Source organism: Caretta caretta, chromosome 20 (assembly GCF_965140235.1).
Source record: "Caretta caretta isolate rCarCar2 chromosome 20, rCarCar1.hap1, whole genome shotgun sequence".
Lineage (NCBI taxonomy): Eukaryota > Metazoa > Chordata > Testudines > Cheloniidae > Caretta > Caretta caretta.
Genome location: NC_134225.1, coordinates 8936854 through 8952812, shown reverse-complemented (window position 1 = coordinate 8952812; position 15959 = coordinate 8936854). Strand labels below are relative to the sequence as shown.

Below are 15959 nucleotides of genomic sequence, written 5' to 3'. Positions count from 1 at the left end.
CATTTTTCCCTGAGAAGTTGGGGGGAAAATTGGTGCAGAAGCTGATGAGGCACTATGCTCACGCAAAGGCTGATGTACAGGGGAGTATCGTGGCCTGGATCTGAAGATGGGAGTGCTCCATCGTAGAGAAGCTTGAATCTAATCTCCTGTTTTTTTCTAGCTTTGATCTTAAAGGTTGAGTAGGTATTGTGCTTTTGAGGGATATGAATGTACCCCAGACAGTAACTGTACTGGTAATGTCCAACACTGAGTGGGACAGATTCCTGAGATGTGAGACTACTTGAATCCCAGAGATCCTGGCATATTCCGGCGACAAGGCAAAAACCTCCACAGGGAACCCCTCAGGTGGGGAGAAGGAGAAGCATTGAAAAAAGCTCACCTCAAATGAAGCAAAGACATTATAAAATATAACTTGCAGAAGTGAATAATTCCACTAAATTAAAAGTTAGATGATCCTAAAGCAAACTTCAAGCAACACTAGAAGCAACCATGCTAGACACTGTGTCAGGCTGTGGGTGGCTTGCCACACAGCTCTACTCATAGTTGGGACAAAGAACAAGGATGTCTGGAGTTCATGCATGGGCTTAACAGGCACTGCTACTGAAAACCTCTAATCAAAGATGCAAGGGGTGCATGCACACCTGAAGTGGAGTGCCTATAGGGACACTACTCAAAAAAGAAAAATGTTACCAGCTCAGTCTGTTCAAGCTGGCATAGCAACTACAGTTCATGCTCACACTGCAACGTGGAAGACTTGCTTTTGAAAATTTAGTGTACCATTCTGGTATATTTTTGTACTTCAATTTATTTTACTTTTAAAAGTTTAAGGTGTAGGTTATGCTAGACCATTATGAAAAAGTTTCAGGTACGAGTTCAAAACAGAAAAGCACTCTAACAAAGCAGTTTCTTTACCTGCAGTTTCCGTGCCATAGCTACCACCTCATGATCAGCAGGGTTGTATTTGTAACAATTGGAAAACATCAATCGGACATCTGCTGCAAATTCCTGAGCATCTCTGTATTCCCGGTTCTCCAGTTTAGACTAGAAGGGAAAACAAAACTCCACTATCAACAGAGCAAACAAAACAACTTACTGAATGGACAAGAAATATCTTGGATCTATGGCATCCATAGAGTTCTGGGCTTCCACCTAATCTCCATCTATATCTAAACCTTTGCCAAATGGAGCATTGCTTTGGAAACTTGCCAGAAACCTGAGATCTGCATTTGATTTACATAAAATGGAGCAGATTACAGCCATCCTGAACTATAACATGGAGGTGCATCCAAAAGACGACTACAGAAATAGCATACAATGCAGCTAAACTGCTGAGACCAAAATGGAACATTGTATGCCGAAGCTGGTATTCCTTCATAGAACATCCCTCCATAATAACGGGCAGCTGCAAGCTACATGGGAGGACACGACTGCCCACATGTGACAGACACTTTCACTGCCTACCAATTCAACGGACAGTATGAAGGAACTAATTCACTAGATTACTGGTCCCCATCATTACCAATCATGGTGCAAGGTTTTGTTTGAACAACAATATGCTAAAACTTCACACACGCATCTGAAATGATTTTTTAAACAAACAAGTTTTTAATCTTTGTATCACTTTCTTATAAGAGAAATCACAAACTGTCAGTAGCAGTTAAAGACATCGCACAAGTGGGCTCAGTCCAGCATAGCAGTGACAGTTTGAAGAATTGGGACCACAGGACAATCCCTCCTTCAGGTCAGCAGGAACTTGGAAGCATTCAAGAAAGCAATATGCTTGGCATTTTTCTGTCAGACACAGGGAACCACATCCAACTGGCTGTGGCAACATAGGATTTTTGAGAGAGTAGTGTGGAAATAAATCCCCCAAGGATCTAAGGATGAATCTTATCCCCACCCCCGGGGAAAAGATAGAGCTTGATTAAAGAAACAAAGCAGTTGAACTGTGCAGGCTTAAGTCAGTCCAGAGTGAGACTATCTGCCATTACAAAAACACAAGCCTTAAAATAAACTCCCTGCACAGCAACTTCATTTTATTATTAAGTGAATGTAGTGGTGTGAAGCCCTGATGTGTGCAGATCTCAATTTATCGACAGTTGTCCACACCATCTCATTATATACCTCAATTTTTGTCTGAAGGAGCCAGAGGTGAGGATAGTTCTGTCTCCATGGCTCATTCAATCCTTTGCCTCTCTGCTGTGCCTGCCAACAACAAGGCCAAAAGTGATGGTGTTTTTTTGAGAGGTGGACACCTGACCATCAGCAACTGGAACAAGATCCACCAATGCATTTCATATAAACATAAAACAGTTGTCATGGGCAATGATTTTTGCTCACAACCAACTTGAACTAAATTTCAACCAGTGACCTGGAATAAAGAACTTTGTTATCCCATTACCAATGCTTCAGACATCCAGATCCTCTCTGTACTTGTGGTTTTCCAAAACTTCCTAGCTGGTTTTTTTGTTAGATTTGGAGAATACTACAGAATGCTCAAAGTTGTTATACATATTCAGAAAAAGGGGCAATGGTACCAGATCAATCTTCAGCACAGGTTTTAATTATTTAATTGAAGGAAAAACAATAATCCTTCATTCACTTCATACAAGCCAAGTTCCCAGTGTAATCTCAATATGGGTTTGGGGGAGAGAGAAATTTGTCTTTCTTCTGCTTAACGTATTTTAAAAAAGAAGCCTGAGTTGCGTGAATATTGATACAACCAAAGAATTCTGCAGTTTAAAGCTATATCCATGAAGAAGTTATAAAATGACAGTGCTCCCAACAATGAATTGACATTTTCAGCAGAGACATGGACTGCTTTGCAATTACTTCTCTTGGATAAGCAACTCTCAAATACTCCATGAGAGGGAGCTAGTTGTGTCCTCTCAGCAGAAGGCTTTGATTTAGATGCTCTGGAAACATGGTCCTTTATATTAAGCAGAACATTTCCTTTAAAAGAAAAGGAGTACTTGTGGCACCTTAGAGACTAACCAATTTATCTGAGCATAAGCTTTCGTGAGCTACAGCTCACTTCATCGGATGCATAAAGTGGAAAATGCAGTCTGCTCAGATAAATTGGTTACATTTTCCACTTTATGCATCCGATGAAGTGAGCTGTAGCTCACGAAAGCTTATGCTCAAATAAATTGGTTAGTCTCTAAGGTGCCACAAGTACTCCTTTTCTTTTTGCGAATACAGACTAACACAGCTGCTACTCTGAAACATTTCCTTTAAAGGTGAACAGCCAATGTGGTGTTTTTTTGTTTGTTTTTGTTTTAAAGAAAATTCCCCTACTACAGCAACCTGTACTGACTGATTGAGCCCATTATCTTGGCTAAGGGTATTCAGTGTAGACTGCCATAGTAGAGGACATTTACTTTTAAAAAATGCACAGGCAGTTTTTTTTATTTTTTTTTTTATATTTTTTTTTTTTGAAGCCCCATTCTGGAAAGAGGACTGTCTTCTTTTCAGGACCTGTCACTTAAAGAGTAGCACACTATGGACAGATCAGAGACTCCACCTACCAGAATTCTCAGGTTACACAGAGCGAATGGTTATTTGATTTCAGACAGAGTCCCAGAGAAGAGTCCTTTCTTTTGCAACACACACTTTTTTGGTGGATATCTATAACACACCATGTTAAGCGTGCAGCTGCACACATATGCCCACATACATGAGTTGGCATGTAAAACAGACTGCATTTCCCCAGGGAAGTTATTCCTCCTGCACAGTCTATTTTTTTTTTTTGGCTATGTGAAACTGAGCTTACTTTGATTGTGCTCAGATCCATGGGATGTTTAATGATATCACAATAATCATGCAGTCCCAGTGCTTCCACGTCCACAGGTTTGTAGAAGGGCCATGCGTAGGCAGCATGCTTCTTGGCAAACATCTCTTTGATGATGCCACTGCAATACTTTAACTGCTCAGACACTTTGTTACTGTTACTCTTTTCTACCACATGCTGCTGAGAGTCCGGAACATCCTTCTTTGGAGGTTTCACTGGCCGGCTGCTTTCCCTTCGTGGACCCATCTTGGCAGACTTGGGTTCAGTGGGCAGCGAGGAGGATTCGTGAATTGGGTCTATTGTTGTTGGTGTTGTGGTGTCTGCTTTCCTCTTCACTCCTTTTTTTGTCTGTAAAACAAAAAATACAACAGCATTATAATATTTTATTTAGTCTTGTGCTCTTTTGTTACTATTGTATTCACAGGATCCACCTCTGGCTGTATATTAAAGTCTAACCACTAAATACTCAGATGAGATGGAACTAAAAAGTTAAAAAGCTTTCTATAAATATGCATGCTGGAAGCAGTTTGTACTGAGCCCTCTCGAAAATGCGTAACTACAAATTATCTTTATTATATTAGCAAAGGTCAAGAGGATGGTTAAATGAGAATTCAAAACCTTTTACTTAAGAACCACGTTAGCATCAAGTAAACCTCTTAGGATTCATTTCTACAGCTTGTGTAGTGTTTACAGAAGTCCAGATCTTGGATTATTTTGGCTGAGTTGCTGGATGGGATTTTCAAAAGTACCTAAGGCAATCAGGTGACCAACTCCCACTGAAGGTTCATATAACTTGGGTACCTAACTCTGCCAAGAACTTTTGTAAGTGGCACCTGACATCCTTTCTCCTGAGACATGGTTCTGCTGTGGAAGTGGCAATCTTACTGATGCAATGATATAAAAGGCATTACTCAAAATAAGAAATATTAGTTAGCAGGATCTGATCTGCTGAAGATGTATGCCAAAATTTTCAAAAGCAACTAGTGATTCTGGGTACCCAACTTGAGAGACGATAAAGGAGCCTGATTTTAATGGGTGGGGACTCAGCTCTTTTTGAAGAGTAAATTTAAATAATGTTCTGTTGCACATCCAAAAATTGAGGCACCCAAAATTACTAGTCACTTTTGGCTAGCTTAGCCACAGTGACATAGCTTTTCAAGCCAGATAGCTTTCTTTTCCTTGCAAAGCCTAAAAAAACCCAACACTATTAACCCCAGTACACAAGGGTACTAGCTAAATGTTTAGTAGAAATTCTGATGGGCAAATACTGTTCTACTCAATTACTTTGCTATGGTCAACAATCTATGGAAAACAGATTCTACTTTTAATTGATAAGGACAAGTGAGGCAGAGTCTTCGTGGTTAGAGAAGAGGACTGGGAATCAGAACTCCTGGACGCTAATCATCATTCTATGATTCTGCCCTTGACCTGCTGGATGACCTTGGACAAGTCAGTCAGGTGGGATTTTCAAAGGCAAATAAGGAGTTAGGAGCCTAACTCTCCTAAATGCTCTTGAAAATCCCACCCTTCACTTCTGTGTGCCTCAATCAGTAAAAATCTGTAAAGCAATTTTAAACCCTAAGATGAAATGGACTTCCCAGTGAATGTTTTAAAATAGTCATCCAATAAAATCTTCTCTTCTAGAGAGGAAATTGAACACAAAGAATCCTGACTCACTAACTCCACAGAGTCCTTATTTACTCACCTTCACAGGCTGTGCAGTTGTTGGGATAACAGGTGGGTGTGCTTGAATGGGCTGGGGAGCGGGGGTTGGGGGAATAGGAGGTGGGGGAGGAGGGGGAGGAGGTGCAGGTGGTTGAGGAGGCACCACTGTCATTACTGGCGTCTGGACAATAAGGTCAGGGGTCACAGAAGGAAAGGAATGAGTTGTTTGCACAGACTGAAGATTCTGTTGTGGGGCCTGCGTCTGAGATGGGGATGATGCTTGAGTTACGTTTTGTACCGTAGATGCTCCTGGCTTGGGTGTAACTGTCAAAAAATGAAGGAATAAAGAAGGGCCACACTTAATGCTTCAAACTTACTCATTTTGATCAGGCAACATATGCATATTTCATAACGATCATTATTATTTTTTAAATAGTTGCGCTTGGGTAACAATACTTTAGCGCATCCTTCCCTGAGTAATCAAATTCAGGGTAGATACTAATCAAATTTTTCATAGTCCATTTTAAGTAGAATCAGGTCAAAAGACACATTGCCCTCAAAGGGGTCCCTGTCAGAGCCTGGGGAGAAAGGGTGAGAGAGTCTACTCTCCTTCCCCTGCCTGCTTATCTTTTTCTGGCCATTTGCATGACTATACTTCACAATTACCAGGCTTGTGGTACTGCAGTGGGCAGAACTTCCTTCAAAATCAGTCAATACCCATCAATTAATAACAGGGGTTGCTATTCAGTGGAAATAAGCAGTCACCTCAACACATCTGCAATACTCAGAGAAAGATCATCAGTCTTGCTGGCTAGCAGGAACTCCCATGAGGCAACTTTTAACGTGAAATGCAAAAAGAACGGCAGATATCTGTGCAAAAGCCAGGTACCTGGGAACACAGAGTTTCCACATTAAAGGATGGGAAAGGCATTTTGAAAGTCATGCCCGTAAGTAATTGAGGAATTCCACCATATTTGGTGGCACCTTAAAGACTAACAGATTTATCTGGGCATAAGCTTTCGTGGGTAAAAAACCCACTTCTTCTGGGTTTTACTGCTAGGAGGCAGTACTTCTGAGAAAGATACCCACCCACTGCAGGCCAGCAGGCATTACAGGAGTACCCTCCTGGCAGACATCACATATTTTTCATTGTGTCTGTTAGCAACAGTTCTATTTTTATATATGCAAATTCCAGGAAAAGGAGCACCTATCATTCTAGACAGGGACTTCCTGACATTTTAACTTACATACTATTTTGGGAACATCCATTTGCCCAATCACTAACAAAACCTAATCATGAGCAAAAAATGACTGATTTTTAGCTTGCAGAAGTTCTAACTAGTTTAGCAACCTGAAATTAAGAGGTCACAGTGTAGGCCAGCAAATACAGTAGAACCTCAGAGTTATGAACACACCAGTCACCCACACACCCCATTTGGAATTGGGGGCACCCAATCAGGCAGTGGCAGAGACCAAAAAAGGGCAAATACAGTAAAGCACTTTGTGTTAAATGTAAACTACTAAAAAAGGGAAAGTTTAAAAAAAAGATTTGACAAAAGGTAAGGAAACTGTTCCTCTGTTTCTTTCATTTAAAAACAGCATTTTTCTTCTGCATAATAAAGTTTCAAAGCTGTATTAACTCAATGTTCATTTGTAAACTTTTGAAAGAACCACCAACATACTTTGTTCAGAGTTCCGAACCACCTCCATTCCCGAGGTGTTCAGAACTCTGAAGTTCTACTGTATCTATATTTTGGCTGCCATTTCCCAGTATTGCTCTTTCAGCAAGGCACTGGAAAGTCTTTAGCAGGACATGCAGCAGCATAAGCAGGGCTACGTGCATGACTTCAGTAAGCAGGGATGTGTCCACAGACTCAATTTATTGAGGAAAAAAGCTGTGGCCAAATTTAGTCACTTATAAATGATAGCTACAATTCCAACATAAAAGTGTGGCATTGTGTAACAGTTAAGATGTCTCAAGTAGAACCACCACTAACCAAACCATTCTTCTTATTGGATGCAGAGCTTGGCAAGCCAATTTACAGTAGCTTCATCACTGAAACACAAAACCCTCAGACTAAAAAGCTAGGAAATCCAGATACATATGGAGTATGATCCCCTTGGCAATTTATATAGAACATGCATGCTATATTGTCCGTAAGGATCTTGATGGCATTGTTCTTGATTAAAGGGAGAAAGTACTCGCATGCATTTTGGACTGCCCTTAGCTCCAATAAGTTTATGTGCAGGCTAGGCTCCACTGGGGACAAGTCGCCTTGGATCGTATTGTTGCGTAGATGTGCCCCCCCACCAACCGGGGAAACGTCTGTCGTGATTGTCATGGTTGGCGCTTTTTGTTGGAAAGGAACTCCTGAGCAGATGTTTTGTGGTTGTGTCCACCATGTTAGCAAGTCTTTTACCCTGTGTGGCACTGTGAGGCATCTGTTGAGAGTGTGTCTGGGCAGTATATACACTGGTCAAAGCCAGGCCTGTAAGCATCTCATGTGGAGTCTGGCACGTTTTACAACAAACATTATCACCAACATGTGCCCCAACAGTTGTAAGCATGTTCCGGCAGATGTTTGTGGGCTGTTCATCACAGTTGAACTTAGATCAACTAGAGTGAGGAAGTGTTGTTGGGGTAATACTGCTGTTGCTATGAGACAAGCAAAGTAGGCTTCTCTGAGCTCCAACCTTTAGACAGGAACCAGTGTGGACTTTTGTACATTTATGTGCAACCCTAGGTCTGTGAACAGGGTTATCGTGCTCTGTGTGGCGTGTATTGCTCCTTGATGCACTGGGGCCCTTATCAGGCAGTCTTCTAAGAATGGAAATATCATCACTCCTTGTCTGTGGAGGTGAGCTGCAATGACAATGAGAACCTCGAAAAAAAAACTCTTGGGGCAGTGGAAAGGCCAAAGGGTAGTACTCTGTATTGGAAATGCTGTTTCCCTAGGGTGAATCTCAGGAATCTTCTGAGCGTTAGATGAATGATAATATGGATGTCGAGGGCCAAGAGCCAGTCTTTCTCTAATGTCAGAATTATTGTGGTTAGAGTCACCATTCTGAAACATTGTGTTCTCACAAATTTGAGTTTTCATAAATCTAGGATGGGTTTCCACCTGCAAGTCTTTTTCTGAGTTAGAAAGTAATGGTAATAAAAACCTCGCCCTATGTTTTGATGGTATGGGTTCCATAGCACCTAATTGTATGAGGTGGTTTATTTCCTTTTACAAAGGTGCTCGTGAAAGGGGTCCCTGAAGAGGGACGGTGAAGAGGGGTGGGTAGGTGGGATAGAAATAAAGAGGATGGAGTAGTACTTCTGGATAATCCCTAAAACCCATTTGTCTTTCATGATGGTGTTCCAGACCGGGTAGCATGGTGACAGATCTCCAATTGGGCGGGTCACCATATCTGGTTTTGGAATCAGAGTGTGTGGAGGTCTCATGCCCTCGATCACACCTTCAAAATGATTGTCTGGAGGTGGATGGTTGAGACGTCGAAGGTTGATCTTGGTTCTGCCGATGTCTGTTCTGTTTTTGTTTATGCCGTTGGTCGTACTGTCTTTGTGGGTGGAAGTATGGCATAGACCAGAATCTCTGGTTGTAAAACCTGCTGTTTCTTTTTATTTGCAGGTACATAGATATCCAGGGTTTTTAAGGTCGTCCTTGAGTGTGTAGAGAGACATTGGTTTTGTCTGTGAATAATTTTTGATCTTCAAAGGGTAAGTCCTCAACAGTTGCTTGGACCTCCCTTGGGAACCTGGAAAGATGGAGCCAGGATGCACGGCGCATGACCACGGATGTAGCAATGGACTGTGCTGCTGTGTCTGCAGAGTCAAGAGAGGCCTGTAGAGCCATCCTGGCGATGAGACACCCCTCAGAAATGTTTGCCTTATATTGCTTTTTTGTCATCAGGTAAACTTTCAATAAATTCTGACATTTTAGCAAACAAATTGTGTGTGTATTTTGCCAGTAGGGCCGCACAATTGGCTGTGTGGAACTGGACTGTGGCAGAGGAGTAAGCTTTCCATCCGAAGAGATCTAGTCTTTTCCAATCCTTACCCTATGGGGTCGTTCCGGACTGGTGTTGTTTTCCCCCTTGGTAGACCATACCCACCACCAGAGAGTTTAGTGCGAGGTAGGTGAATAAAAACTCGGCCCCTTTTGCTGGCATGTAATACTTTTCATCAGACCTGTTACATGAGGGAGGGACTGTAGCAGGTATTCGCCAGATTATTTTTGCAGGCTCCCTGATAATCATGAATAGGCAGGGCTATCTTTGCTGCTGAGGATGCCTGGAGTATGTCCGTGACCTTGTGTTGAGTCTCTGGTAGTTATGCTAGTGAAATGTCCAGGGATTCAACTACCCTTTTGAAGAGGTCTTGAAAAGATATGAAATCATCCCCGGGGGGAAATCATTTTGTCCGGTGCCGAAGGTGAGATGTGAGGGGGCAGCAAAGCGTCACCTTCAGTTGTCTCCTCGGTCTCTTCCTCGTGTCTCTGAGGATGCTGGGACAGTTGGCGAAGGGGACCGTGCTGCTCTGGACCTAGACGGGCTAGGGGGCCTGAGGTTTTGGGCCCTATACATTACCCATGGATCCAAGTATGGCCAGTTGGGTGGGAATGGTATAGAGGGCAGTGCCCATGGTTGACCACAGCAGCTCTGCATGTCTGTAGATATTTGGTGATGAGAAGGTCCAGGTTTAGGTGAGAAGTGTATATTACTGCCTCATCCTCTTCTTCCTCATCACTGGAGACAGGAGGGGCTGATCCACAGGGAGTGGTTAACAGGCTTGGTCCCAGTCTAGATGGGGTAATGTCTGTACCCAGTAGAGGAGATTCAAGCATTGAGGCCACTATCAGATCCACACGCCTCATGAATTGCTACGGAACCATGATGCTCGGTGCCGCGGATGGCATCGTGCACTGACGAGGAATAAGAGTTGAAGCTGTTGGTGCCGATGACTTAGAGCTGTGCTGTACAGGTACAGCAGGTGGCGCCATTGTACTACTCAGTGCAGAGGTTTTCTTCTGCTGCGTAGGTGCCGAGCCGGGAGGCTTGACTTTACAGTGTGAACCTCCATTAGAGCTTGCCCTCATAGGGTCTTTAGCTCCTTGGGAAGTCTCAGTACCAGACATTCCTGGTGCCTCATGGTCCAGCGCTCTTGGTGCTGTCAGTACCGGGGCAGATTTTTCATTTGGAAATCGCTTTCTTTTAGGCAATTCTCGGTGTGGGGATGAGTGTGGCCGCTTTTTGATATTCTTTCTAGAAGCAGGCTCCTTAGCAGCCGCTGTTGAAGCAGATCCCCTGTCAGACGCTGCCGCTGGCGACCGCTGGCCAGGAGGCATCCTGGACTCAGGGTCGGAGGCCAGTCTGAGTGATTTCTTCATCATAAGGAGCTTCAACTGGAGATCCCTGGCCTTCCTTGTCCAGGCTGTCAGTTTTCTGCAGCACAGACATTTTTGGGTAATGTGTGTCTTGCCAAGGCAGCGGACACACTGTGTGTGGCCATCAGAGACCAGTATGGAAAGCCTGCAAATCAGGCAGAGTTTAAAGCAGGTGCACTGGGCATGCCTGGGAGAACAAGTCCTTGGAAAGAAAAACAGGGTTTATCCCTGTTCTTTCTCCATTTTTTTTTTAAGGTAATATCTAAGTATCTGACAGGGAGGCAGGGGTAAAAGAGGAAAGGGGAAAAATATATAGTTTTTAGAAAAAGAAAATCGAAGTAAAATATTAAAGGGCAAGGGGATAGGGTAGCTAACTACAACTAAGCGAACATTATCAGGAACAACTATGAACTATTAAGCTTATCTGAGGTAAGAGAGGGTGCTGCTGGTCACTCAGAGTCAAGCCAAAGGTGGTAGAGAAGGAACTGGGGCATTGGCTGCACACCACTATGTAACCGCTTGGTGATGTGTGAGATGGCTACAGCATATGCGTGGCCCAATCGGCACTGTTATCACAAATCTCCGATTACAAGCGCATGGCATCAAGACATCTAAAGTGGAACACCCACAAGGACACTCCTAGAAGAAGAATATATGTTTTCAAGACTTATGCTGGCTGCAACTACTTTGCTAAAAATATAAGTCATTTGGGATTCTGGTAGTATGGGATTCAGTCTACACCCTGGAAAACTTCATGCTGTGGAATACCTGCACACACAAAAATAAAGAGTGTTTCCTCTTTTACAGTCTGCCTCTCTCCCTATTTGATCTCTACAGGTTGGTCTCTAAAGTGTCCTGTTACAGCTTTATTTTTTTAATCTCAACCAAAGACATTAACATATAAAACAAAGTCCATTCTTCATAATCACAAACTCAGAACAGTGATAATCATGTGCTGTGGCATATCCCAGTCACCAGCAGCTAACTGAACATATCCAGATTGCAGGAAGGATTTGTACACTACAAGATGCAGCTCAAAGAGACGCTCAGTCCTTGAGTCTTCTGGCAGATTCCACTCCTCCTGGCTATTCCTGACACACCCATTAGTAGTGGGCACAGTTTACTAGGCTAATGAGAGGCTTATTTGAAAATCCAGGGGATGTGCCCTCTGGGGAAATGTAACACTGAATTGATATCAGGGAACCCTGAAGTGATGCCAACACACTAATGTCACAAATATGACATTATAATGTCACTGCAAGATCAAGCAGAGGGTGAGCTAATGAACACTATCCTATTGGAAACCTGAACACAGAAGACAGCTGTCCAAGTACACTGTTTGCAGAAAGGTTCTTCCTCAGCACCTGCAGTAAGCTTCATTCCCCTCCTCCACAGCTTATCACATGAACTATCTTATTTAATAGTTAAACCAAAGATTAGTGACTACACAGTGAAGTCATTGTTAAATCTGCTTATAATGATGATAGAAACCAGTACGCCATCTTCTCCACTAGGATCCTATACTACTGGTGTCACAAGAGTAACCTTTCAGCAAGGTTGTGGTGAAACCCACAAAGGTCAAAGGTGCAAATTAAAACCTATTTTCAAACACAGCATACAAGAGATGTAAAAAAACATTTGTTGAGCAAGAGCTTTGGGCCCGAACTAAGCAGGTGCAGAGCAATGTTTTATGGAACACTAGTCTACCTTCTATGGAGAGAGAGGGATGTATAGCTTGGATGGCCTTTATCTCAGGAGAATGGGAACCAATCTTCTAAGGGACAGACTGGCTAGACTAGTCAGGTGGGCATTAAACTAACAAAAGGGGAAGAGGAAAATGGGGAAGTAATGATGCTGAAAACAAAAGGAATCAAGAAACAAAGGGATATGAAGTGAAGAAATGCTATAACTGCCTATACTTCAATGCTAGGAGCCTGGGTAATAAAAAAGAAGAACTGGAATTACTCATTTACAAGCATATCATCTCACTTGTTCATACTGCTGAAACCCAGTGGGAAAAGTAGCATGACTGGAATGTTAAAACTAATGGTTATAATAAGCTATTTAGGAAAGACTAAGTGGACAAAAGGGGGTTGGGATTGGCACTCTGTCAAAACTGGCACTGCCTGCTTCCAAGTTACTGAGAAGTGATCTTGAAAGTTTATGGATCGATGTTCTCTAACAGATTAAGGCACAAGATGGGGTATTAGCTGGTGGCTGCTACACACCACCAAATCACAATGGAGAACAGGATGGCTGTATCCTTAAAATACCTACTTATAACTTGGGGAGGACTTCAATTTGAATGACCCATGCTGGAGGGTCTCATGCTGCCAGTATTAAAACATCCTCAGAATTTTTAAAACTATAAATGACAATTTCCTAACTCAAAAATGATGCATCCAATATGGGGAAAATCTATATTAGACCTCACCTTGACAAATGAAGAATTAGTCACAGAACTAAAACATTCAGAGATGCAAGTGATTATTATTTGATTGCATTTGTTAATAATATCCAAGCCAGTAATATAGATAAGTAATGTTTTAAAAGGCTAATTTCACAAAGATAACTCAGTCCAATCAGCTGGAAGAAAGAATTTACACACAAAAATGTGAATGATAATTGGGAACTGCATAAGAACTTTTAACTAGATGCCCAAAAAGTCACAACTGAGAAAGACTGTTAACAATTGAGGACACTGAATAAAAGACCAGCCAAGCCAAGTGGAAGTGAAAGCAACTATAAAAATAATTCTCCTATATAATTCTCACATATATACACACACATATATATAAACAGATCTCTCCATGAAAGCAAATTAAAAGAGGGTAAGTTGAATAGCAATAAATATAAATTAGAAGCTAGAAAATAGATAAGGGAAGCAGCAGTATAAAGAAAAATCTATGGTCAGCAGAGTTAAGAACAATAAAAGTAAGTTTTTAAATTATATTAAGAACAAAAGGAATCACAACAATGCTATTAGTCCATTACTCGATGGAAATGGTAGAGATGTCAATAATAATATGGCAGAAGTGTCATTTATTTCTGTTCTGCTTTTGGGAAAGAGCCAGATGAATTCACAACCTAAGCTGATGATGAAACACTTTCTGTTCCAACAGTAACTAAGAAGCACGTTAAACTGCAGCTACTAAAATCAGACATTTTTAAATCAGCAGGTCTGGGTAACTTGTCTCCAAGAGTTTTAAAAGGACAAGCTGAGGAGCTTGCTGCACTCAACATGATTTTCAGTAAGTCTTGGAACAGTGGAGAAGTTACAGAGGAAAGAAAGCAAGCTAAGGTTGTGCCAGTATTTAGAAAGGATACACAGGATGACTCAAGTAACTAGAGGCCTCTCAGACTGACACTGAGCCTGGGCAAAATAATGGAGCAGATGCTATGAGACTTGATTAATACAGAATTAAAGGAGGGTAATGCCAATTAGACAGGATTCATTTAAAAGAGATCTTGTCAAACTAACTTGATTTTTTTAATTTAAAAGTACGATATTATATTACCTCAGAATTTGGCACTGTTGCAACTGCTATTGGAATACTATATCCAGTTCCGGTGTCCACAATTCCAGGACAGTGAAAAATTGGGGGCTTCACAGAAGAGCCATAAAAATGATTAAAGGATTGGAAAAATATACCTAACTGAATAGGTAAAGGCTCAAGGAGCTCAGTTTATTTAACTAAGAGAAAGTTACAGAGTGATTTGATCACAATCTTCAAGTATCTACATGGGGAATGGAAGTTGGAGAGAGAGCTATTCAAACTAGCAGAGAAAAATATAACACGGTCCAATGGCTGGAAGTTGAAGCTAGATAGACTAGAAATAAAGCGCAACATTTTAACAGTGAGGGTAATTAACCATTGGAACCACTTACCAAGGGCTGTTGTGGAGTCTCTCTGGAAATTTTTAAATCAAGGTTGGATTGGTCTTATTCAAATCTGAATTAATTTAGGGATGTCCTATGGCCTGTGATATACAGGAGGTCAGTCCTAGATCACAATGGTCCCTTCTGGCCTTAGAATCTATGAATCTATGAACCAAGCTTCAAAAAACCTAAATTATTAAAAATGCATAGGCTTGAGATGTAAGCACACAATACAAATATTGAACGTACGTTTACATGCATAGTTTTACTGACTGTAATTTTAAATAGCTTTCAATGTGATATTGTTCACCTTTAAATAAACAAAGTCTAAAGCATTCAGGCTGAAACCCCCACCTTGCAAAGATCCACACAAAGCCAATGCATCAGTTTAGCCCTCAAAATAGAGCATGAGTGGTAATTCAGTGGGGCACGGGCCTCATGTAAGATGTCTACACAAAGCTGAATTTACCTTGAGTGAAGAGCGTTTCATATCAAAGGTAGCAAGCACACTTTTTCAAATGATGGCAGATTATTACAAAATCCAATAAAAATATGTTGCATATACACAATCTTGGAAAACCCACCCAGTAGACAGATTTATCAAAATTAAAACCTATCACCAATATGGATGACTCTTAGGTGCAAAAATGACTTCAGTACATTATTCTGCTTGTCGCGCCTGTTTTCAGATGCTTTTTGCATTAGGCGCAACGTTACATCCAAACCTTAATATTCCTGAAGGGTTATGTAGGTGTCACCAAAACAAACACGCAAGTAACATTAGACTTTTGAGAATCAGTTTCCCTTCACTTATTAATCCTTTCCTAATTACAGTAGAACCAACCGGCTATTTGCCATGATGACTTAATTAAGCAAATTAGCTGTTACATGAAAGCACAGTGAAGCTCAGGGAAAAAGGTTTAATACAACGTATTCTGCTTGTCTGACTACCGTAATTTACTTTTATGGGCCTTCACAATGTACTGATAGTATATTCAGTAAATATAATGAAGTGACAGTAATAAGATTTCACTCCTATAGTTCTCACCTTTTAAACTTCACTGAAAAGTAGGGAGAGAACTATTTACTTATGCTAATTACAATGTGTACATATTAGTAGGTTCTACTGCATAAGCAGGGTGCCCAAAGATAAACATGGTCAAGGGACTTCTAAAATGTGGCCCATATCCATTTGCTGTCAATAGCTCAGATATCAAATGTAGATAAGCAGCTG

The 15959-nt window shown here is 41.4% G+C and overlaps 1 protein-coding gene across 9 annotated transcripts in view; it reads right to left on the bottom strand.

The window, feature by feature from the left end:
• BRD4 (bromodomain containing 4) overlaps positions 1–15959 on the bottom strand; it is a 251052-nt gene that overhangs the window by 90572 nt on the left and 144521 nt on the right. For 4 of the 9 annotated variants that reach the window (XM_048834229.2, XM_048834234.2, XM_048834236.2 and 1 more), the window contains exons 6-9: positions 5496–5779; positions 3773–4138; positions 2125–2205; positions 913–1041 (exon numbers count right to left, since the gene is read on the bottom strand). In XM_048834229.2, the coding sequence (XP_048690186.2) occupies positions 913–1041; positions 2125–2205; positions 3773–4138; positions 5496–5779 (860 nt within the window). The remainder of the gene's footprint in view (positions 1–912; positions 1042–2124; positions 2206–3772; positions 4139–5495; positions 5780–15959) is intronic. The other 5 variants (XM_048834237.2, XM_048834238.2, XM_075121633.1 and 2 more) reach the window with 2 other exon arrangements.